General features: G+C 45.2%; 1 protein-coding gene across 6 annotated transcripts in view; it reads left to right on the top strand.

Annotated features, from left to right (window-relative positions):
- Mta3 (metastasis associated 1 family member 3) overlaps positions 1-23,714 on the top strand; it is a 126,296-nt gene that overhangs the window by 46,232 nt on the left and 56,350 nt on the right. For all 6 annotated transcript variants that reach the window (XM_036170405.1, XM_036170403.1, XM_036170404.1 and 3 more), the window contains exons 5-8: positions 3,942-4,005; positions 5,889-6,006; positions 12,995-13,097; positions 20,416-20,515. In XM_036170405.1, the coding sequence (XP_036026298.1) occupies positions 3,942-4,005; positions 5,889-6,006; positions 12,995-13,097; positions 20,416-20,515 (385 nt within the window). The remainder of the gene's footprint in view (positions 1-3,941; positions 4,006-5,888; positions 6,007-12,994; positions 13,098-20,415; positions 20,516-23,714) is intronic.

Raw genomic sequence — 23,714 nt, 5'->3', positions numbered from 1 at the left:
TGCAGGCATGTGATCTACGTGCATGCGAGGAGTAGCCACGTGAGTTCCTATACGCATGCGCGGCCCACCCTTTTTAAGCCGGTGCCATTTTGCACCAGCTTCACCTTTCTCTTGACCCCGTGTGTTTCCCATGGGCCTGTTCACGTCTGTCTTTTTCTCTCCTATCTTAATAAAAACTCTTCTGTGGATTTGTTGTGTTTTGGGACCTTTCCTTGCAGGGTAAGAGCACCAAATAACTAACAACAGGGTCTGTGTCACCCAAGCTAGTCTTGAACTCCCTAGGTAGCCAAGGATGACTTTGAACTTCCAGTCCTCCAATTCTGCGTCCCAGGTGATGGGACTCCAGGCAGGCACCGCCACTCCTGGTTTCTGAGTACTGGAGACCAAACCCAGGACCTCATGCATAATAGACAAGGACTCTTTCAATTGGCTGTATCCTCGGATACCCTAATTGCCTTCTTCTAATTTTTGTTTGTTAACATCTGTTAAAGTGTCACAACAGAAATAATATTTAATTAGAAAATGTATAGAAGTATCTAGACTGTTTCTCTTTGCTCCATGTTTTGTAATCTAAAAACCTACAAAACCACACTCTTTTTTACTTGTATAAGCACTCTAAAATGTTTGGTCTTGCTGGGCGGTGGTGGTGGTGGTGGTGGTGGTGGTGGTGGTGGTGGTGGCGGTCGCGCGCACGCCTGTAATCCCAGCACTCTAGAGGCAGAGGCAGGTGGATCTCTGAGTTCAAGGCCAGCCTGGGCTACAGAGCTAGTCCAGGACAGGCTCCAAAACTACAGAGAGAAACCCTGTCTTGGGGGGGGGGAAAAAAAGTTTGGTCTCAAGATCCAGTTACTAAAACCATGATTTATTAACCCCCAACATGCAGAACAATGGCTCTCAATGAAGGATAGCCTCCCACAGAGCATTAAATATGCCTGGATAACCTTGTTTGTGACAACTAGGTACTGCTGTCATCAGGGAAAGGTTACGGTTGCTGCTACCCATAACACAGGCCCAACAACAAAAACTCACCTATTCCCAAATGTTAGCCAAGGTGCCAAGTCCAAGAAACCTGTGTAGAGTTAGCAGCTTTGTGTGTGTGTGTGTGTGTGTGTGTGTGTGTCTGTCTGTCTGTCTGTCTGTCTGTCTCTGTGTGTCTGTGATGTATAGTATCTACATGTATCTGTTAGGATCCTTCTTCTTTTGGTTTTAACTTTTTTTTTTAACTATCTCACACACACACACACACACACACACACACACACACACACACACACACTACCTCCAAGGCAGTCCTGTACTTGATTCTCATTCTGTATGCATTTTCAGTTTCTCTGCAGGTGTCTTCTACATGTGATGTTCTACTACTTACTATTCTTTCCTTTGTTTCTGAGGCAGGGTTTCACACAATGGCCCAGTGTATTAGTTACTTCTGTTGCTGTGTTTGCCAGAATCTCAGAGCTGGAGAGATGGCTCAGAGGTTAAGATTGCTCTTCCAGAAGTCCTGAGTTCAATTCCAGCACCCACATGGTGGCTCACAACCTTCTGTAATGAGATCTGGCGCCCTCTTCTGTGTACATAATAAATAAATCTTTTAAAAAACAAAACAAAACCCCAGAACCCCGGGGTTCTTAGAGAAGAAAGGGTTTATTTGGGCGGTGGCTGCAGAGGCATGAGAGTCCATCACCTCTGGGAGGCAGGGCAGTGAGCAGCAGGCAGGGCAGCAGGGGCAGAAGCCCAGAGCTCATGTCTCCAATTGCAAACGGGAAGCAGGGAAGGAACTGGAAGTGGACAGGAGCTACAATCTGAAATCCCCAGTGAGTTCCCAAGGGCAAGGCTGTCCATCCAAGTCTCCACAAACAGCACCACCAACTGGGAACCCAGTGTTCAGATCCCCGAGCCTGTGGGGGACATTTCCTTTTCCAAACCGCACACCCAGAGAGGCCTCGAATGCCTATAAAGCTTACTCTAGCGTTACAAGTGTCAGGTACTGTTCCTGGTTCAGACAAACGAATTTTAGGGAACTTTTGAAAAAGAAAAAAAAATGGCCCCCTTAAAATTTTAAGTTGTTTTGGTATTGTCTGTCTGTCTGTTTAGAGACAGAATCTCACTGTGTACCCTGGCTGGTTAGAACTCATGGAGTGCTGTTCGCCTTTGCTTCCTGAGTGCTGAGTCCACTCAAAATACTGTCACTTTTAATCAGTATTTTTGAATTGTAGTTGTATTTTATTTGCTTTTAATTTGTTGGTTTTTCTGGTTTTTTGTTTGTTTTTTTTCTTTGACTTATATTTCACTAGTAATCTATGAGCAAGACAGTCTTTTTTGTTTTTGTTTTTTGAGACAGGTTTCTCTGTGTAGCCCTAACTGCTCTAGAACTCGCTCTGTAGACCAGGCTGGCCTCGAACTCACAGAGATCCACCTGCCTCTGCCTCCCGAGTGCTGGGATTACAGGCGTGCGCCACCACACCGGAGATGGTCTTGTTTCCTGTTTGTGTATGTGATGTTTGGGTTTGCATGTTTGAGTGTTAGGCTAAGAGTGAAAAAAAAATTTTTTTTTAATTTAAATTTTATTTTTCTATTTGGCTGGCCTTCAACTTGTGATCCTCCTGCCTCCACCTCCTTCAGCAAATCCTACTGGTGTGCGCCACCACAACTGGCAAGAGTAAAAATTTTTTTAACAGTTTTTATTATTTGTTTATTTGATTTGTTTCTTTATTATCTACACAGTGTTCTGTCTGCAGGCCAGAAGAGGGCGCCAGATCTCATTACAGATGTGTGTGAGCCACCATGTGGTTGCTGGGAATTGAACTCAGGTCCTCTGGAAGAGCAGCCGGTGCTCTTAACCTCTGAGCCATCTCTCCAGCCCCTACAGTAAAATTTTTTAAAAATAATTTACTGGGGTTGGGGATTTAACTCAATGGTAGAGCGCTTGTCTAGCAAGCACAAGGCCCTGGGTTCGATCCTCAGCTTAAAAAAAAAAATTACTTATTTTATTTTATGGGCATTGATGTTTTGCCGGCATGTGTGTCTGTGTGAAGGTGTCAGATGTTGGAGTTACAGATAGTTGCAAGCTGCCATGCGGGTGCTGGGAATTGAACCTAGATCCTCTGGAAGAACAATCAGTGCTCTTAACCACTGAGTCACCGTTTCAGCCCCTCAGAGTAAAATTTTTACTCCAGTGGAAAGTAACTTTGAAAGAATTTGTCATTCATTCTTCCACCTTGGATAGCCTTACTTCTTCTCAGAGCTCAAGAAGCTGAGGCAGATCCATCTCTGTGAGTTCGAGTCCAGCCAGTACCACCTAGTGATGGCCTTTCTCAGAACCAAAGATTTTCATTTAAGTCACGCTCAGGGCTCCATCAGGAGAATGATGCCAGACCTCAAGACCCATGAATGTGTAGACCTTTACTTTGCCCCTTGCTCTACAGAAGTTATTTGTGTTTAAAATCGAACTAACCTCGAGAGTCGTTCCAGCAAAGGTAGGTTGGTTACATCCTCATGTGAATGTACATTATTTCCAACTCTCCTGCAGATCACTGCTTGAGTCTGACTATGATGCTGGGTTGTATGGGGATGACTGAAGACCTCCTTCCTGTGTATGATTACCTCAGTGCTTTTGTAGGTCGAGAACTTCACTGTTAGTCTGAAGGTTTCATTGAGTTTTTTATTAATTGAACGGTTAGGAGGAGCCTATGAAGTGTCTGTTGTAATGATTTGCTGTCTAGTAACATCGCTGAAACCGGCTGGCCTCTGTAAATGCCTGTAAAGGCGGCTTTATTGTGCAGATTACCTGAGACCAGGACTGCAAAGCTGGTCTGGAGAGTTTAAATATGTCCCCCGCTGCCATCTAGACTTTCATCTGCCCTTAGAGTTTGAATATTCCTCACTGTGTATGCAATCACTCTGGATGTAATGTCTGTTGTGCGCCCTTTTCTTTGAAACAGGGGGAAATGCAGTGTGGCCCTGCTGAATGAGACAGAGTCGGTGCTGTCGTACCTTGACAAAGAGGTAATTTGCAGTCCTTTTCACTTCGTGTTTTCTCCCTGTTACTTCACATGAAGCCCATACCTTGGACTTTATTTCATTTTGTGCCTGAGTGTTATTTTGCCATCCCGGCAAGGGGGCACCGACTGGAGTGCACTGTCCTGGCTGAAGGCAGAGTTAGCAAAAGCGACAGCTCCTTGTCACTAGCCAGTGAGAGGCTTCCTGAAGTGCAGCTCAGGGTGTAGATGAGGTTGTTTATCTCCGATTCTCACTCCTCCCTGTGGTCTGGTTTTGAATAAATACCTCACACTCTAGCGGCTCCACAGAGTTCATAAGAATAGGCGGCCGGCCACTGTGCTTATTAACTCTAGGGCGCTGGAGCCTTTTTGTTTATTTGTTTTGCTTATTGTATGTGTGTGCGCTTGTTCAAATGCGTATGTATGTGATAGGAGAGGAGCAGACACAGATGCCACTGTATGTATCTGGAGGTCAGAGGATGACTCGGAGTCATTTCTCTCCTGTTAGCTTTTTGTGTGGGTTCCAGGGGTCAAACTCAGGATTAGTCTTGGGCTGTAAGCACCTTTACCCTCTGAGCCCTCTTGCTGGCCCTACTGAACTTTTGGAGGAACCTATGGGATGTTTAATGTGTAGGTTGGTGGTAATCGTGTGTTTAGTAATGCTTGTGTCTATCTGTAGACAGAGGCTTTTCTCTGTCACACCCTGTCCCGCAGCCTCTTCCAAATAATCACTCAGAGGCTTGTATTAATTATAAATGCCTGGCTAGTAGCTCAGGCTTATTACTGACTAGTTCTTACATTTACATTAACCCATAATTCTTATCTATGTTCCACATGGCTTGGGACCTTTTCTCAGTGTGACATTCCTCATCTCGCTTCCTCTGCATCTGCCGGCAACTCTGACTCTGCCCTTGCTCTTCCCAGAAAACTCCTAGTCTGGCTCTCGTGCTCAATCTCTTCCTGCCCGGCTATCGGCCAGTCAGCTTTATTATTAACAATGAGCATAATCCACGACATCGATCTTTATACACATGACTATGCATTACAGTTTAAAAGAGAATGACAGAATTATCATAACAATTTAATGGGATTTATATAGTGATATTAACAAACTATGTGTAAGGGGGCTGGAGAGATGGCTCAGTGGTTAAGAGCACTGGATGCTCTTGCAAAGGATCTGCATTTAATTGCCAGCACCCACGTGGTAGCTTACGACTACCTGTAACTCCAGTTCCAGGGGATCTGGTGCCCTTTCCTGGCCTCTGTGGGCTCCAGGCATGCATGTGATGCACAGGCATACATGTAGGCAAACACTGATGCACATAAACTAAAAAAAAAACCACATCTGTAAAAAGTACAACTAAGTCCCACTCTTGTATATTTAGTCGGTAATTTGTGGGGTGTTTGTTTGTTTCTTTTATTTCTGAGACCGTCTCACTATGTATCCCTGGCTGGCCTGGAACTCAGAGAGATCCTCCTGCCTCTGACTCCTGAGTGCTGAGACTAAAGATGGGTGCCACCATGTTCCAGCTTCATTTTGCTTTTGAAACAGAGTTTTTCTGTGTAGCTCCGACTGGCCTGAAAGGGGCCCTCCTGCCTCAGCCTCCCTGCTAGCCATCCCAGCCAGCCTCTCAGAACGCAAGCAAATTGTAAAATTTCATATTCTTCTTAAGGTTGTTGGTTTTGGCTTTATGTAATTTTGTGCTAGTATACACGATGACAGTATTGCCATGATCTTGAAGATTTGTTAATGTGTTCACTAAAATGAAGTTTTATATACGCGGAAGTTAAAGTTACAGTTTTCGCTTTTGTGGTATGGATTTGATTGCTCCATAAAAAGTAGAAGGACTCCAGCTCACTTAGGTGTTTTCTGTCATTTTTTTTCCCCAGGATGCTTTCTTCTACTCGTTGGTGTACGACCCTTCCGTGAAGACGTTATTAGCTGACAAAGGCGAAATCAGAGTGGGCCCAAAGTACCAGGCTGACATTCCAGACATGCTCCCCGAAGGTGCGTTCCTCGGCTTCAAGTCCCAGGAAACCGGTGCCTTAAAGTGTGAAGGTTCTTGTCGTCAGGGAAGAAGAAGTGTAAATGGAGAGTTGAACAACTTTAGAGACATAAGCATCATTGAAAATCTACTTACTCTTTTACTCCTTCATGACTTCACATCTGTTTGTTTGTTTTTATAGGTGTGTGTGTGTGTGTGTGTGTGTATGTTCCACACATGTATGTGTGTGAGTGTGGGGTGATAGGCGAGGGGTCAACATTGGGTAGGGGCCTGTCTCCTTATCTTTGAGACAGGGTCTTTTTTTGGGGGGGGGGATTCAAGACAGGGTTTCTCCGTGTAGTTTTGGTGAGACAGGGTCTTTCACGGAGCTGGAGCCTGCTAATTTCACTGGACTAGCAGGCCAGCCAGCGCCAAGGATCATCCCGTCCCTCTTCTCAGCACTGCATTCCAGGCATGCACTGTTGTGCCCAGCTTCTTTTATGTGGGTGCTGGGCATGATGATCCTTGTGTGTGTGTGGCAAACACTTCCGACCACTGAGCCGTCCCTCGGGCTCTCTGGCTGTTTTTGTTTTTTTGTTTTTGTTTTTCGAGACAGGGTTTCTCTGGATCTCGCTTGGTAGACCAGGCTGGCCTGGCCTGTTTTAAGCGTTAGACTGTTAGTGTTGTGGCGGGTGTGGTGGCACATGGCTTTAAGTACTTGGGAGGCAGAGACTGGCTGATCTGTGTTAGTTTGAGGGTAGCCAGGTCTACATAGTGAGTTCCAGGCCCGCCTAGCCAAGGCTACATAGACCCTTCTCAAAAAACAACAAAAACAAAAAATTACAAGCTTTGTTTTTTGAGACAAGGTTTCTCAGTGTAGTTTTGGTGCCTGTCCTGGATCTCACTCTGCAGACCAGGCTGACCGCAAACTTACAGAGATCCACCTGGCTCTGCCTTCCAAGTGCTGGGTTTAAAGGGGTGCGCCACCACCGCAAACTTTGTTAGTGTTGTTGAACTTTGATTTAATGTGTTATTCATTCCTGTTTTCCCTCTCATTGTCTGAATACCCCACCCCACCCCGGAAGATCAGTGCCTGATGTCTATACTAGGCAAGCACTCTACCAACTGAGCTATCTATATTCCCAGACCTCTGTCCTGAGATTCATAAGGGTCTTTAAGCTGTCCAGCTCAGCAGGCACTGGACTCTAGTGAGCAGTTACAATTCTTTGAGAATTTGGCCAATCTGTATGTTGTTCGTGTAACTGAGAGACTCACTGTTACAAACTTAAAAAAAAAAACTTTTATTAGATTTATCTTTATGCACATGTATGGATTGTGTGAGTATATGTCACATGTGTATGGGTGCCTGAGGGTCCATAAGAAGGCATAGGATCCCCTGGTACTGGAATTACAGGTGATTTTGTGCTCTGTTTGATATACTGGGAACTGACTGGGGTCCTCTCAAGGAGCAGGACGTGTTCCTAACCACTGAGTAACCTCTACCCCAAAGTTTCATAATGAAGAAGATCTTCATAGAGAGATGTACTTTTTTCTTTTTTAATCTTTGCTTTGCTTATTTTTAAAGTTATTACTGGTTGTCTTTATTTCTGTTCATCTTTTACAAAAAACACCACATTTGTAGATTTTAGCGCAGTGGTTCTCAACCTGTGGGTCGCAATTGACCTTTCTACAGGAGCCTCCTGAGGGCTGGGATTAAAGGCGTGCACCGCCCGGCTGCACATCACATGTTTACATTATGATTCATCACAGTAGTAAAATTACAGTTATGAAGTAGCAACGAAATTATTTTATGGTTGGGGGTTACCACAACCCGAGGAACTGTATTAAAGGGTCGCAGTGTTAGGAAGGTTGAGAACCACTGTTTTAGAGAAAAATGCTGTTTAAAATTTTTTATTGCATTTTTTATTTAGCATGTGTGTTTGCATGTATGTGCATGTGTATACATGCCAAAGCTGCGTGCAGTGGTCAGAGAACACGTTCTACCATGTAGGTCCTGAGGATTCAAATTCAAGTTGCTAGGCATCTCACTAGCCTAATGTGGCGTTTAAAAAAAAATCATAAATGAAGTAATTAGGATTCTTGTTGCAGGCTCGGGCATATTCACAGTGTTTCTTCTTATGTGTAATTGAGCAGTCAACTTGATGTGTGGTTTAAAAAAAACCCCTTCTTTCTTTTTCTTTTTGAGTTTTTGGGTTGTGTGTGTGTGTGTGTGTATGTGTGTGTGTGTGTGTGTGTAGCCTTGGCTGTCCTAAAAACAAAAAACAAAAAACAAAAAAAACCTTTCTTTTTCTTTTTAAGTTTTTGGTGTGTGTGTGTGTGTGTGTGTGTGTGTGTGTGTGTGTAGCCTTGGCTGTCCTAAAAAAAAAAAAAACCTTTCTTTTTCTTTTTAAGTTTTTGGTGTGTGTGTGTGTGTGTGTGTGTGTGTGTGTGTGTATGCGTGTGTGTGTGTGTGTGTGTGTGTGTGTGTGTGTGTGTGTGTAGCCTTGGCTGTCCTAAAAAAAACAACAACAACAACAACAAAACTTTCTTTTTTTTTTTTTAAGTTTTTGGTGTGTGTGTGTGTGTGTGTGTGTGTGTGTGTGTGTGTGTGTGTGTAGCCTTGGCTGTCCTGGAACTCACTCTAAAGAGACCAGGCTGCCTCGAACTCACAGAGATCCTCCTGCCTCAGCCTCCAGAGTGCCAGGATTAAAGATGCGCACCAATGCTGCCCTGCCAGAACCTTCCTTCTAGTTAGTATCTGCTAGGGGAAAGGACCTTAAACATTGAAAACAGATGTATAAAGTCATGAACATGAGCCTGGTGTGAGCGTATGCTTGGAAACCCAGCCCTGGTGAGGCTGAAGCAAGTTCCATCCTGAATTACACGGCAAGACTGTCTCTTGAAAAAGAAAGCAACAGGCAAACAAGGGTGACACAAAGGGCAGACATCGCCGCAGTGTAGACCCGAGGTGCCTGGTTGCAGGACAAATAAACAATGCTTTATATTTGAGTCTTTGGGACTCCCTGCAACGGGAGCTTCCTGAGCCTGTTGACAATCTCCAGCGGGTGCGTTTTGACCAGTGGCCAGGTCACAGTTTGCTTTGGAATGGGAGGTGGACCTGGAGCCCTGTCCTGGGTAGGTAGGTGGCAGCAGCAGCAGCTTGCCCGAATCGGATACAGGCGTGCTTTCTTTGTGAACCTGTCGGGATGGACTCTAGAAGACCGCTGTGGTGTTTTAGGATTCACTTGCCGCGCACCATCCCTTAACGAACACTTCAGATCTGGACTGATGAGTGTGTAGCTTGAAAATTGTTAGGGTCCGAGAGGAGCCCTCAAGAAAGACCAACAGTCACGTGTGCAATTTAGCAAGCTCCTTTTTAAGCAGAGTTAGGGGAATTCCAGGGAGGAGGGATTAATCTGGTGCTGATTGGTGGAGGCAAGATTAGTCTGGGAGCTGATTGGTGGGAGGCTGCAGTGGTTAGGGGCCCATTGGTGGTGATGGGGGCGGGCTAGTGTCCAGGGACTTGTTGAGGAGGGCAGGGAAAGCTATCTTTAGCCAGCAGAAGTCTGGGGGCATGTGCTGAGCCGGCAGAAGGGGCTTGGGGGTGCCTGCTCTGCCCACAGGAGGCTGGGGTAGGGGCACCTGTTCTTTGGTTGCCCCTAAGTTGAGGTTTTTCTGAGAATTGCTTGCTCAGCTCCAGCTTGTTCTACTGAACCGAAACCAAGGCTCCGGGGAGCCTGTGGTTTGGCCGCCTGATCCTCTCCAAAATGAAGATCGAGATTAGATTTTAAATATTCCATTAAATTCAAATAGACCACCTAGTGTAAGTTTTCCATGGAAAAATATATTATGTAGGAAATTTAAAATTATTATTTGAATGTATTGAAACACTAGTGATATTTACTGGGCGCACGCAGGAAGGGACCATGAGATACAACAAAACCCACTTTAAGGGTTTTATTAGGGAAGGATAGGAAAGATGGAGAGTGAGCAGGCCTGCCAGAGAAATGTGTGGAAGGCGAGGAGGAAGAGTGGGATCTGCTTTTAAGGATTGCCTCGCACATACGTATAGGGCTTACATAGCCACGCCACGCATGCGCATAGATTACACTGCACATGGATTATGTAGGATGTAAGGCCCTGGAATGACTAAGCATTTTGCGTGAATGTGGACCATGGGACTCTGGAAGCAGCTAGGGTGTCCGGAAAGATGACAACTAGAATTTGAAGAAAGTCTATTCTATAGATGATATTTTTGTTAAATCCTTAAACTAAGATTGACCCCGGATTCCCAGATTTTGGTAAAACGTGAGTAATAGGTCATAACTATAACCTTGGGAAATGGTTCGACCCATCTGAGTTAACCAACCTTTTCTTTACCTTTAAAGAAAGAGTATTTGGGCCTGGCTGTGGTGGATTCCACCTGTAATCCCACACCAAGAAGGCAGAGGCAGGTGGATCTCTGTGAGTTCAAGGCTAGCCTGAGCTACAGAATGAGTTCCAAGATAGGCTCCAAAGCTACACAGAGAAACCCTGTCTCAAGGAAGGAAGGAAGGAAGGAAGGAAGGAAGGAAGGAAGGGGAGGGGAGGGAGGGGAGGGAGGGGAGGGGAGGGGAGGGGAGGGGAGGGAAGGGAGGGGAGGGGAGGGGAGGGGAAGGGAAGGGAAGGAAGGAAGGGAGGAGAGAAGGAAGAAAGGAAGAAAGAAAGAATGTGGTTGTGCCTTTGGCATCGTGATGAGTGGGTGATGTACCTGGCAGCAGGGGACTGTGAATTTCCGAGGGGGCTTCTCTTTTGAGGGCTAATTAACTGGTGCATATTTTATGTGTTTTAAAAACAAGATGGGCTCAGCTGTAGTCATGAATTAGGAAACTGTCAGCAGATAGTGTAGGAACAGTGCCCTTCCCTTCGGGAACCAGCTCAGGGAGGGCACTCCTCCAGGAGGCTGGTTCTGTGGCCCCAGAATCTGCAGCACTGCTCCGCTAGGGAACAGCCACATGGGAAGCTCGGCTTTGCGGGAGGGAAAACACTCCTGTGCCTTGGATTCGATTTTCCGTTCCACTCAAACTCGGTGCCAGAATCGCCCTCTCACTAGCCTCCAGGGGTCGAGGTTTAAGGAGATAAAAATCGACCGACCTTTGTGCTCCGTGCAAATGTCAGAGTGGAGCCTTGGTTTCAGCTTTGGCTCTTACTATTTACTTATTTAATGCTCCAAGGACAAGTTCCCAGGATTTTGAAAGTTCTGTCCATTTCCCTGTAAACCGTGTTATCCCTCCCTCCCTCCCTCCCTCTCTCTCATGATTGAACTTGGGGCCTCACACATGCTGGACAAGTGCTCAGCCAATGAACTGCAGCCCCCAGCTCACCCTGTTGTTTGTTCGCAAAGGCTTACTGTAGACTGCAGATTTCTCACTGCTGTGTTAGAAGCCAGCGGCGAGCTTAAACCGGAATCTTATGCTGGCTATGGGGGAAAAAGCTGAAGCCTGGTGCCAGCCTGGAGCCCTAGTCTCCAGGAAAGAGACTTTACCGTTTGTTTCAGTTTGCTTTTTGAGCGGGATCTCACTGTGTAGCCTCGGCTGTCCTGGAACTCACCGAGATCCACCTGCCCCTGCCTGCCCAGTGCTGGGATTAACAGTGTGTGCCTCCGTGCCCAGCCTCACAGTTGTAACTTTCAAATATATACTAATATATATTGACATGTATCTGGTATATTTCTGTGCTATTTTATTTTATTTATTTTTTGAGATAGGGTCTCATGTAGCTTAGGTTGGCCTCTTCTTGCCTTCTTCATCTCCCAAGAGCTGGCAAAACCACCGTGCCTGGTTTTATGCGGTACCAGGGATGGAGCGCAGGGCTTTGGGCGTGCTGGCAAGCATGTTAGCCACCGAGAGCTATGCCCCCAGGTCCCTATTTCTGTATTTTCATCCACTTTTCTTTCTGTGCTGTTGAGGATCCAACCGAGCTCAGCATTGTTTGCTGTACTGTTGCTCTGTATTAGAATCTCCTTCAGAGTTAATCCTGTTTCTCATTAGCTTAATACTATTTAACTTGTAGATTAATACAATAATTTATCTACTCCTAAAATTAAGTGCTTATAAATTTATCCTAGGAGAGAACTGTACAAAAATGCTATCAGAAAGACTTACCATTTCACTGTTTTTATTCAAATCGTTTTTCCTTTAGAAGTTCTGTGTATAAATACACTGCCAATGTTATCTGTATTTCTTATTTTTTATTGTCACAGTGAATGTGGGTTTTTCTCATATTATATTTTCTTTGGAATTCCACTGAGCTTTCTATATTCATATTTATGATGCTATTCTAGTAACTTATTACTCCTTTGATTCATAGCCCAGTATATCATCTAGAGTTTTTCAAGCAATATTTGACAAAAATGGTGATAAATGGCATCCTTGAGTGTTTCTGATTTAAACATAACATTAAAAATTGCCAGGCAGTGGCAGCTGGTACAACAAAGATGAATTTTTACTTAGGAAGCAGATATTTCCAGTAGTTCAGGAAAGGGCTTCGAGGATGTGTGGTGCAGCTTTGGTCCTCCCAGCTGGGAGCACCACTGGGTGCTTGTAAGAAAGATCCTGAAGAAATGGTTGGAGGATCAGTGCTGTGGAAGGACGTTTCTGGATCTACATTTCTCCAATCTTCTGTGAAAAAGAGAGGTGGGAAGCTGTACAGTTTAGTCACTCGATTTCTGTTGTCGAGGTATCGCCTCATGGTGTTGTCCTAGCTGGCCTGGAACTTGGGTCCCTTCCTCTGTCTCTGCCACCAAGTGGCATGGTAGGCATTCACCACCACACCTGGCCCGGGGTCTCAGGAGATGCCTGCTGATGCTGCCGATGCGGGCCACGTTGTGGGTTTGCTTGTACCACCACCTCTGTGCACCTGCTGTCAAAGGATGCACCCAGACGTGACCACTGTTTGCCAGACATTTGGGTATTTCTAGCATGTGCATCACGGTGTGAATAACAACACGCCCTTTCTTTTGTCTTTGGGCAGGAGACTCAGATGAGAGGGAGCAATCAAAATTGGAAGTTAAAGTTTGGGATCCCAATAGTCCGCTTACGGATCGACAGATTGACCAGTTTTTAGTGGTAGCCCGGTGAGTGTGCCATTATCTAGTAAGTCTTTCTGTGAAACAACTTATACATGTGTATAGTTCCTTTTTAAAAAATGTCATTTTATTGTATGTATATGAGTATTTACCTGAATGTATATATATGTACTGTATGTGTGCCTGTTGCTGTTGGAGACCAGAGAAGATATTGGATCTCCTGGAACTAAAGGAACAGACAGTTGTGAGCTACCATGTGATTGCTGTGAACCAAACCCAGGTCCTCAGTAACAGTGGCAGTCTCTGTAGCCCCTATCCTCCCTCCCTCCATCTTTCCTCCCTATTATCTATCTATCTATCTATCTATCTATCTATCTATCCATCCATCCATCCATCCATCCATCCATCCATCCATCCATCCATCCATCCATCTATTTATTTCTGGAGCTGAGGACCAAACCCAGGGCCTTGCATTTGCTAGGCAAGTGCTCTACCACTGAGCTAAATCCCCAACCCCTGTTTCATTTTTTTTTTAAAGACAGAGTCTCAGTGTGTCGCCTGGCTGTTTTTGAACTTACAGAGCACCATCTGCCTCTGCTTTTCTGAGTCTGTGGATTAAGGATGTGTGCTGTCCTGCTTGATATATATGTCCTCTCTATATTCTAGCCCCCACCCCATTGATTGTATTTTTATTTTTCTAGTCCTGTGAGTAAACCCACTATCTAGTCACATTGTCCACTAAATAATGTAACTTACTGTTGTCATTTGTTATAAGTGAAAATGTTTAATTAATGAAGAAAGTAGAAGCAAGGGCTGGGGTGGAGTACTTGCTTGCCTAGCATGTACATCATCCCAAGTTTAATCCTCAGCACTGCCAAAAGCCTAAGCCAATAACAGCAACCAAAAGGATAGGCTTAAAATAGGTGTGTGTGTGTGTGTGTGTGTGTGTGTGTGTGTGTGTGTATATATATATATATATATATATATATATATATATATATATATATATTTTTTTTTTTTAAGTAGAAGCACAAGGAAGATATTGAACACCTGAATCCTGAATCCCAGGTCTTTTTTTTTTTTTTTTTTTTTTGGTGGAGCCAAGGATCAAACCCAGGCAGGGCCTTGCGCTTGTTAGGCAAGCGCTCTACCACTGAGCTAAATCCCCAACCCCATGAATCCCAGGTCTTTAATAAACGACATGCCCTTTATTTTGGGCATTGCTGAACTCTGAACTGGATTATTCAGGTGCCAGTAGAAATGTCTCGCCCCGTCTGGGGTGGTAGCACACACCTGCCCCAGTACTTGGGAGCGAAGGCAGAGAGATCAGGAATTTGTAGCTAGCCTGGGATCATAGTGAGTTGGAGGCTAGCCTGGGCTACCTGAGACTGTCTCAGAAAAATCAAGCCCAAAATGATGGCGAGAGGGGGGAAGGCGAAGAGGGGAGAGGCCACACGGGGCTGTGTAAGATGGAGGCGGCTGCTTGCGTGGGACCCCAAGGCGTGGTCACCTTGTTTCTTCCTCTGACTCTTTCCCTAAACAACGGATGGGGGCGGGGCTTTATTTTGGTCCTTGGGTTATGAGTAAACGAGGTTTGTGGGGAAAACTGCTACCCCGAGAGAAAGTGGGTGAGGTGAGCGCACCATGGTAACGGTGGGTAAATTAGAAAAGGCCCTCATCAGCAAGCAGCTAACTGATGAATGGATGGGTTACCCTCCTCAAATATTGAATGAAGGTCCACAGAGTATGATTGTTTATGTGCATATACTGTGTTCATTTATTTGAAAAGACCATGTTGTGCACAGTGTTTGATTTCATTATGGATATATTGCACATGGTGGCTGTAAGAGACTACAACCAAATTTATAATGTTTACTTCCTTACATGAATCAGATGTGGGCAAATATTAGAATCAGTTCAACCCAAATAATGGGCGGAAGAGTCTCTCCTATAGTCTCTTATTTTCTGTTGAAAATCATCCTACACTGTTTATTTAGACAGCCTTGTTTATAAGGACAATCATCGTGGAAGGTCACACTCTATTGGGGGCCAGGCACTTAGGGTTCAGAGCTTGTCTTAGGGTTTTTATGGTGCAAAGACACCATGACCACAGAAACTCTTATAAGGAAAACATTTAATTGAGGGGGGCTCACTTATAGTTTCAGGAGTTCAGTCCATTATCATCATGGCTGGGAGCGTGGCGGCGTGTAAGCAGACATGGTGCTGGAGGAGTGGCTGAGAGTCCTACATCTTATAGGCAACAGGAAGTCCACTGAGACACTGGGTGGTGTCCTGAGCATAGGAAACCTAAAAGCCCCACCCCACGCTGACACACTTCCTCCAACAAGGCCACACCCACTCCAACAAAGCCACACCTCCTAACAATGCCATTCCCTGTGAGATTATGGAGGCCAGTTACATTCAGCTACCACAGAGCCTCTACACTTAGAGCTGAATGAGTGGATGGAGGCATTGGGTGTACATTGCAGGGGCAGCAGCTGGCTAGCGGCACAGGAGGCTGGAGAGTAGGGAGAAGCTGTGAGTCGTGGACATGGTGCTGGTGGTATGCTCAGGAAAGTCTCTGAGTGCTAGATTGTTGGAGAGATGTGCAGTTTTCCAGTTTGATTTACACTCTGTTTTTTTTTTTTTCTTTCTCAGACTGCTCTTTGCTATCCACATTTATGAAATGTGAATGAGAGGTTGTTTTTTTTTTTTTATAAAAACTACTTTAAAATGTTTAATTAAACAAAAAAACCCCAAAATACCGAATCTAAATGCAAATTAAAACCTATTATTATTATTATTTTTGTGGAGCTGAGGATCGAACCCAGGGCCTTGCACTTGCTAGGCAAACGCTCTACCACTGAGCGAAATCCCCAACCCAAAACCAATTATTTTTAGTTTTTGGTTGTTTTTTTTTTTTTTGAAACAGGGCCTCACTCTCTATAGCAAAACCGTCCTCAAACTTGTGGCAATTCTCCTGCCTCAGTTTCCTGGATGTTCGACATCGTGCCCGGCAGCCATCCCAACCACATTACTGCAGTTGTAACCCCACCCACCCGGCCTTCTTACTGTGTAGTGCCGGGATGTGACCTTAATTACACTAGCCAAGCCCTGCACTTGTAAAAGTGCTGAGGTTAGCCCAAGTATAGAACAGTCAGCATCGTCACGTCCACCTGGGGGACTATAAACTGGTACAGCTCCTCTAAAGAACGGTTTGGTACTGGCTCCCACACATCCTGTAAGCTTTACTGCCGATATCACACTCAGGAGACAGCTTCCTGGGTCCTGGAAGATGAGCTTGCTAATGGCTGGAAGAGCAGCATCTACAAACTGGAATGTTGTCTAGTTGAAGGAGGGGCGGGGGACAGAAGAGAACGCCGTTTCAGGGAAAATGCATCCATATCACTCTAGCTAACATCTGAGATGACTTTCAAAGGATTTAAGCAAGAGAGAAGAAATAGTATGCATCCAGGTGTGGGGCCTATGATAGATTTGTAATCCAGTGCTTGGGAGGCCAAGGCCAAGGATTTTGAGTTGGATAGCAGTCTGGGCTGCATAGTCCCAAGCCAGCCTGGGCTACAAAACAACAACAGCATATCTCATATATGTGATTTCATGTCAGCATCCTGGTGGTGTCGGGCGTGGTGGCACACACACCTAGAATCCCAGCACTTGGGAAGCCGAAGTGATGACATCATAGGCTAGCCTCAGCTCCATAGCCAGGTGCTGTCATGGTGTGATTTTTTATTTTTGTAGTTATTAGATTTTGTTTGTTTTGTTTGAAACAGGATCTCACTGTGTAGCCCTGACTGGCCTGAAACTCACAGAGATCCTCCTGCTGGTGCCTCCTGGATTGGAGATGTGGATTACCACACTGAGCTGTGTTTCTGTTTTTGTTTTGTTTTGTTTTTTAAAATCTAGGATGGTAGTTTCTTTTGGGAAGGAGTGTGGGAAGGGTTGGCCATCATCTGTTTCTTGAGTGTTGGTTAGACTCTGGGTATAATCACTTTGTGAGCACTAAATATCTGTATAGTGTGGTAGGGTTTGCTTTTTCATATATATTAGATTTTTAAAAATTTTATATAACTTTATGTGCATTGGTATTTTGCCATAGGTGTCGGGTTCCCAGGAACTAGAATTACAGAGAGCTGTGAGCTGTCACGTGGGTGCTGGGAATTGAACCCAGGTCCTCTGAAAGAGCAAGTGGTGGTCTTAACCACTGACCCATCTCTCCAGCTCCCTATATTAGATTTTACATAAAATAATATGAGGAAATCTTCCCAAGCTATCGTGTCTGGCGAGGCAGGCAGTCTGTGGATCCTGCACCTCTTGGGGTTAAGGTATCTGTATAGTGTGGTAGGGTTTGCTTTTTCATATATATTAGATTTTAAGTAAAATGATACAAGGAAATCTTCCCGAGCTATCATGTCCAGCAAAGCAGGCAGTCTGTGGATCCTGCACCTCTTGGGGTTAAGGTTCCAGCATACAGAAAGGCTCTAGATTATTACAAATGGAAATCAGTGCTGTGGAAGTTGCTTTTTCAAATGGTATAGTAAGAATGTGTTCTTTTGAGCCTCCACAGGAAGTGGTTCTGTTATAACATTCTGGGTGGAAAACGTTCCTGGGATTTCACAATTGATATTTAGAACTTGTGGTAGTCAAACGCTCCGTGAATTTCCTCCTCCTATTTTGAGCACATATGAATACCAAATGATGTGCCCCGTGGCATTTTAGACTCTCTTCCCTTTCCTTCTCCATGACCACACAGGTTTGTTTTGTGCTTGCTTGAATGATAATTACCTACATATGCTGAAACGCTCAGAACCAGAGCTTCTGAGTCCAGGTTTACGCTTTGTTTCTGCTCTGGCATCTATGTCTGCGTGAAGAGTTGTCTTGGGGGATGGGTCCCAAGACTAAACATGGAATTCTTTTATGTTTTGTATGAATCTTACACAGCCTTAAAGTAATTTCACTACAATATCTTTTGTTTTTGTTTTTTCAAGACAGGGTTTTTCTGTGTAGCTTTGCGCCTTTCCTGGAACTCACTTTGTAGACCAGGCTGGCCTTGAACTCACAGAGATCTGCCTGCCTCTGCCTCTGCCTCCCGAGTGCTGGGATTAAGGGTGTGCGCCACCACTGCCCGGCACAATATCTGCAGATTGCTGTATGAGAATATCAGATTCCCTTGGAGGTGGAGTTGTGAGCTGCTGTGAGGGGGCTGGGAATTGAACTCAGGACCTCTGGAAAAACAGCCAGTGCTCTTAACCACTGTGCCATCTTTTCAGCCCCCAGCCCCACCTTTAACAATACCTTTTTGTTGTTGTTTTGTTTTGAGATAGGGTCTCACAATGTACCTTTGACTGGCCTGGAACTCACTTTGTAGACCAGGCTGGTTTCCAGCTCATAGAGATCCTCCTGCCTCAGCCTCCCGAGTGCTGGGATTAAAAGCATGCATGCACCACTACACCACCCTTCGTGTAAAATCTTTTTTTTTTTTTTTTAATTATTTTCATTTCATGTGCTTTTGTGTCTTTGCCTGTATGTATGCTGTGTGAAGGTGTCAGATCCCCTGAAACTGGAGTTACAGGCAGGTGTGAGCTGCCATGTGGGTGTTGGGAGTTGAACCCAGGTCCTCTGGAAGAGCAGCCAAGTTCTTAATTGCTGAGCCACCTCTCTAGCCCCTCAAACAAAATCTCAAATGGTTGTGTACATGAAACAGAGTTTCATAGCGTGGAATTTTTCATTGTGTCATGTGGAGTTTCAGATTTCTGAAAATTTCACTTCTCAGTTAGGATAACTCTGTTTGTATTAAATCTTAAAAGAGAAAAATACTTTTCAATTTATGCTTAGTTTCCAAACATCCAACAACCCTGTGGGAGCCCATTTTCGGGTTCCTTGTGGCTTTACTCAGCAGGTCTGCATAGAGAATGATTAGGACCATGGGCCTGACTGCAGGTGTCTGAGATGGTCTGCACTTGGCTGAGCCGGGGAGGGGGGAGGTCGGAGGTCTTTTGCTCTACCCGCTTGGCGTCTCTATATAAAAATACCCTGAGGCAGAGACAGTCAGGGCCGGTTGGAAAAGGTCCCAGGCCCACTCAAGGCTATCCTTTATTTTCTATCTGTTTATCTTCACACTATAAATCCTTCTATCTAATATTTCCTGCTGCTCGCACTCAAGAAAACTCTGGGGAGCTGTGGGGTTGATGGGTAAACACCCCACACAAGCTTTTTCCTTTCTTTACAGTTTATTTGTTACTCCAAAATGTAGTCCTTCTGCAAGGTCTCTGCTCTACTTCCTGCTTCCCGATAAAGCATAAAAGCAGGGACTAGGGAGGTAGCTCAGTCAGCAAAAGCTCACGCTGCTAATTCAGGAAGGCCTAAGTTCAACCCCAGGACCCGGGTACAAAGATGAGTGTGTGCTCATAAGTCCCGGGCTGGGGAGGCAGATGGGGAGGCCCTGGAGCTTTCTAGCTTGCCATCCTAGATGTAAGTAAGCCCTTAGCTTCTAACGTGAACGACAGCCTCAAAAATAAAGGGGACAGCCTTTACCACCAACACTGGAGCTGACGTCTGTGCACACACACACACATATGGTTTTGCATCCCCTCAAAACACACACACACACACACACACACACACACACACACACACACACACACACACACACACACACACACACACACACACACTAAAAAGAAGTAACAGGCAGGTGTGCTTGTTAGTTTTTTGGCAACTTGCCACAAGTTGGGGTCATCTGAGAAGGGGGAGCCTCAACTGAGAAAGTACCCCTCTTGGATTGTAAGTCTAAGGGGGCGCTTTCTTGATTAATGATTGATATGGGAAGGCCCAGCCCACTGTGAGCGAGGCCACCCCTAGGCAGGTGGTCCTGGGACATAAGAAAACACAGGCTGAGCAAGCCGTGGACGGCGAGCCAGCGAGCAGCACCCCTCCATGGTCTCTGCTTCAGTTCCTGCTTCTGCTTTCCTGCCTTGGCTTCCCTCAGTGATGTACCGTAGCCGGGGACGTGGAAGCCAGATGAACCTTTCCCCAAGCTGCTTTTGTTCATTGTGTTTATCCCAGCCCAGGAAAGCAAACTGGGACAGAGGGGCTGGAGAGATGCTCAGTGGTTAGGAGCACTTGCTGCTCCTGCGGTGGGGGGACCCCCATTCCCAGCACCTTCATGGCACCTTAGTTCTGAGGGATCCAGCATCTCCCTCCCACCCTGGCCTCCTCAAGCAGCAGGCATGCACATGGCGCTCTTGCATGCATGTAGGCTAAATATACATACCATAAAATAAATAAGCAAGGTAACCTCTTCTTAAAGGAATAACCTACTGTTCTCATCTGTGTTCGGCCTCCTCAGTGCCGTTGGGACGTTCGCCCGTGCCCTGGATTGCAGCAGCTCCGTGAGGCAGCCTAGCTTGCATATGAGCGCGGCGGCAGCCTCCCGAGACATCACCCTGGTAAGATGCCTTTTGCCATTTTGAGGTTTTTTCTTTGGCTACTTGCTTAACTATAATAAAACCATTAGGCCAGTGCTGGAGGCTCGGAGCTCTCTGACGGTTGGCCATTGACTTCTAAGTTGATGCAGGATAGCTGGTTGGTTAACCGGGTTCCAGAGCCACCTTGTCTGTAAGCTGAGACCAGTAAGAAGTGCTAAGGAAGAGGTATAGAGTGGGGGGAAAAGTTATGCGGGAGGCGAACTCACCATTCTGGGATGCTGTTTCTCCTCGCTTTGTGCTTTTCTCTGTTCATTTACTGGGTGGTAGACCACTTACAGTATTTTCTTCTTTTTATACGAAAAGAATCCTGTTGCTATCACTGTTGAGACTATTGCTGTGGTAACTATGTGTCAATTTTGGGGGGTAAAATTTTAATAACTTTTAGTGCACAAATAATGGACTTTATTATGATATTTTCATACATATTGTATTTGGCTCATATTCATACCTTTCACACACACACACACACACACACACACACACACACACAAAATCATCTCAAAAATTTTTTTTTTGAGGCAGGGACTCATGGCCTTGAACTCACTATGTAGATGAGGATGGCCTTGAAACTCTGATCTTCCTGCTTCTACCTGTGCTGGGATTACTGGTTTGTTGTGGGTTTTATTGTTGTTTTAATTTAATTTTTGTGTGTGTGTGTGAGTGTGTGGTGCCCATGAGTGTACTTGTATGTCATGGGTGTTGGGTGGGGGACATAGGAGAACTTTGATTTTAAGTGTGGCTAAGCCTGACACTCAGCATTACTCTCCCTGTTTGACGTGGGAATGCTATGTAGCTTAGGCTGGCACTGAACCCCCAGTCTTCCCATTTTGGCCCCACACTAGTGAGGTGCTATCGTGTGCCATCATGTCAGGCTTGAGTGTTGTTTGGAGAAAGCTTTGTCTTTGTTTTTTTCCATCAATGCCTTAGTCTTTCTTCCAAAATACGCTTGTATTTTGGTTGTTTACAACTTGAATCTTTTATCACAGAAGCATGAGTACAGATTTACCTCCCAAATTAGTTTTATCTATTATCTATCTATCTATCTATCTATCTATCATCCATCCATCCATCCATCCATCCATCCATCCATCCATCCATCCATCTAGTTGTTTTTTCGAGACAGGGTTTCTCTGTGTAGCTTTGCGCCTTTCCTGGAACTCGCTTTGGAGACCAGGCTGGCCTTGAACTCATAGAGATCCACCTGGCTCTGCCTCCTGAGCGCTGGGATTAAAGGCATGCATCACCACCGCCCGGTGTTAGTTTTTTTGGTTTTTTGTTTTTAAAGATTTTTAAAAATGTTTTGTGTGTATGGGTGTTTTGCCTTCATGCATTTCTGTGACATGTTTGTGCAGTGCCCATAGAGGCCAGAAGAGGGTGTCAGATCCTGTAGAACTGGAGTTACAGAAAGGTGTGAGCCTTACATGAGTGCTGGGGATCAAACCCAGAGCCTCTTGAGATCTTGCTTTGTTGCTTAGGTTTAACAGGGCCTTGAACTCTGGGCTCAGAAGAACCTCTTGCCTCAGGCTCTGCGCCTGACTCATATTTTTTACATTCTTTTATACTTATAAACACTTCTTTTTTGCTGTTTCTCATAATTTTGTATTTTAAACTCCACAGCATCTTTTGTGAACTCATGTACAATTATTCTCTGCTACAGCTGGTATTGATTGGAGCCGATTCACAGGGACCTGCTCCTTTAGAATATGCCCACATGTTGCAAAATCATTCTGCATACCAGGATGGAAATTTATAACCCCAAATGCAGTCTCAGTGTAATCTGCACTGTGTGTGTGTGTGTGTACGTGTGTACGTGTGTGTGTGTGTGTGTGTGTGTGTGTGTGTGTGTGTTCGCGCGCACACGCGGAGGTCAGAGGAACGCCTTCTAAAGGCACCCCCCCTTCTCTGTGGGTTCCAGGGATTCAGGTCATCAGGCTTAGCAGTGAGTACCTTTACCCTTGAGCCATCCCAGTGTTTCTTTATAGTTTATTTATTTTTTTTATAAAGACTTTCATTTTTTTAAAGATTTATTTATTTATTATATATACAGAAGGGGGCGCCAGATCTCATTACAGATGGTTGTGAGCCACCATGTGGTTGCTGGGAATTGAACTCAGGACCTCTGGAAGAGCAGTCGGTGCTCTTAACCTCTGAGCCGTCTCTCCAGCCCCTCTTTATAGTTTATTTTGTTAATCTGTTTGTCGTTGCAAAGTTCCACGTAATAAGCATTGACTGACGAGCCAAGGCTCCTGGTAACAGATCTGAGTCTATCTGAAGTGTGCAACTTGTTGTCCATCCTCCTCCTGTGTTCCCCTGGTCTGAGTGAGGAGCATAAATCGCGCCTTCCTGTCTGTCTTCCTCGGTTTTGGTGGTGGCAATGATGGGATTGAACTGAGCTTTATACGTTCTGGCCATGTCTTCTGTCGCTGAGCGACAGCCAGCCAACAAAAGCTTTCCCTTATCATTTTAAGAACTGGGGGTCTGGAGAGATGGCTCAGTGGTTAAGAGCACTGTTTGCTCTTCCAGAGGTCCTGAGTTCAATTCCCAGCAACCACATGGTGGCTCACAACCGTCTGTAATGAGATCTGGTGCCCTCTTCTGTATACATAATAAATAAATCTTTAAAAAAAAAAAAAACTGGTCTTAAAAAAAAAAAAAAGAAAAGAACTGGGAAGCCCCCTACCCCCAACACACCAATATTGCACACTCTTGCTTTATATAGGTGGAGTGTTATCTTGGGAAATTGTGCTTATAAAACTTGGCTTGTTCTCCTATTACACTCTGGCGGGTTCTGTCTGCCCTGACTGAGGATCCAGAGTGGGAAAGCCAGTCCCTGACCAGCACTGAGCTGGGTGGCAGCTGGTGATTGGAGCTGGTTTGCCTGGCGGTGGTCTGTAGGGTGACCACCTTTGTCCTGTGTGTGAGCTTGGGAAGCCACAGTGACTGTCCCATGGCTGGTGAACACACAGTGCCTCCCGAGGGGATTTATTTATTTGTTCAGGAAGAGGGCAGAGCTCAGTGTGTGGCTTGTCAGCGAAGGCTCTTCGTTACATACATTGTGTGTTATTTAATATCCCAGAAGTACGTGTGTATTTTCCCTTTTGAGCTGAAGTCTTGCTATGTTGTCCAGGATGACTTGAAACTCTTGGGCTCAAGACAACCA

Source organism: Onychomys torridus, chromosome 21 (genome assembly GCF_903995425.1).
Source record: "Onychomys torridus chromosome 21, mOncTor1.1, whole genome shotgun sequence".
NCBI classification, from domain to species: domain Eukaryota; kingdom Metazoa; phylum Chordata; class Mammalia; order Rodentia; family Cricetidae; genus Onychomys; species Onychomys torridus.
The sequence above is the reverse complement of the archived record's forward strand: the minus strand, read 5'-3'. Positions and strand labels throughout refer to the sequence as shown.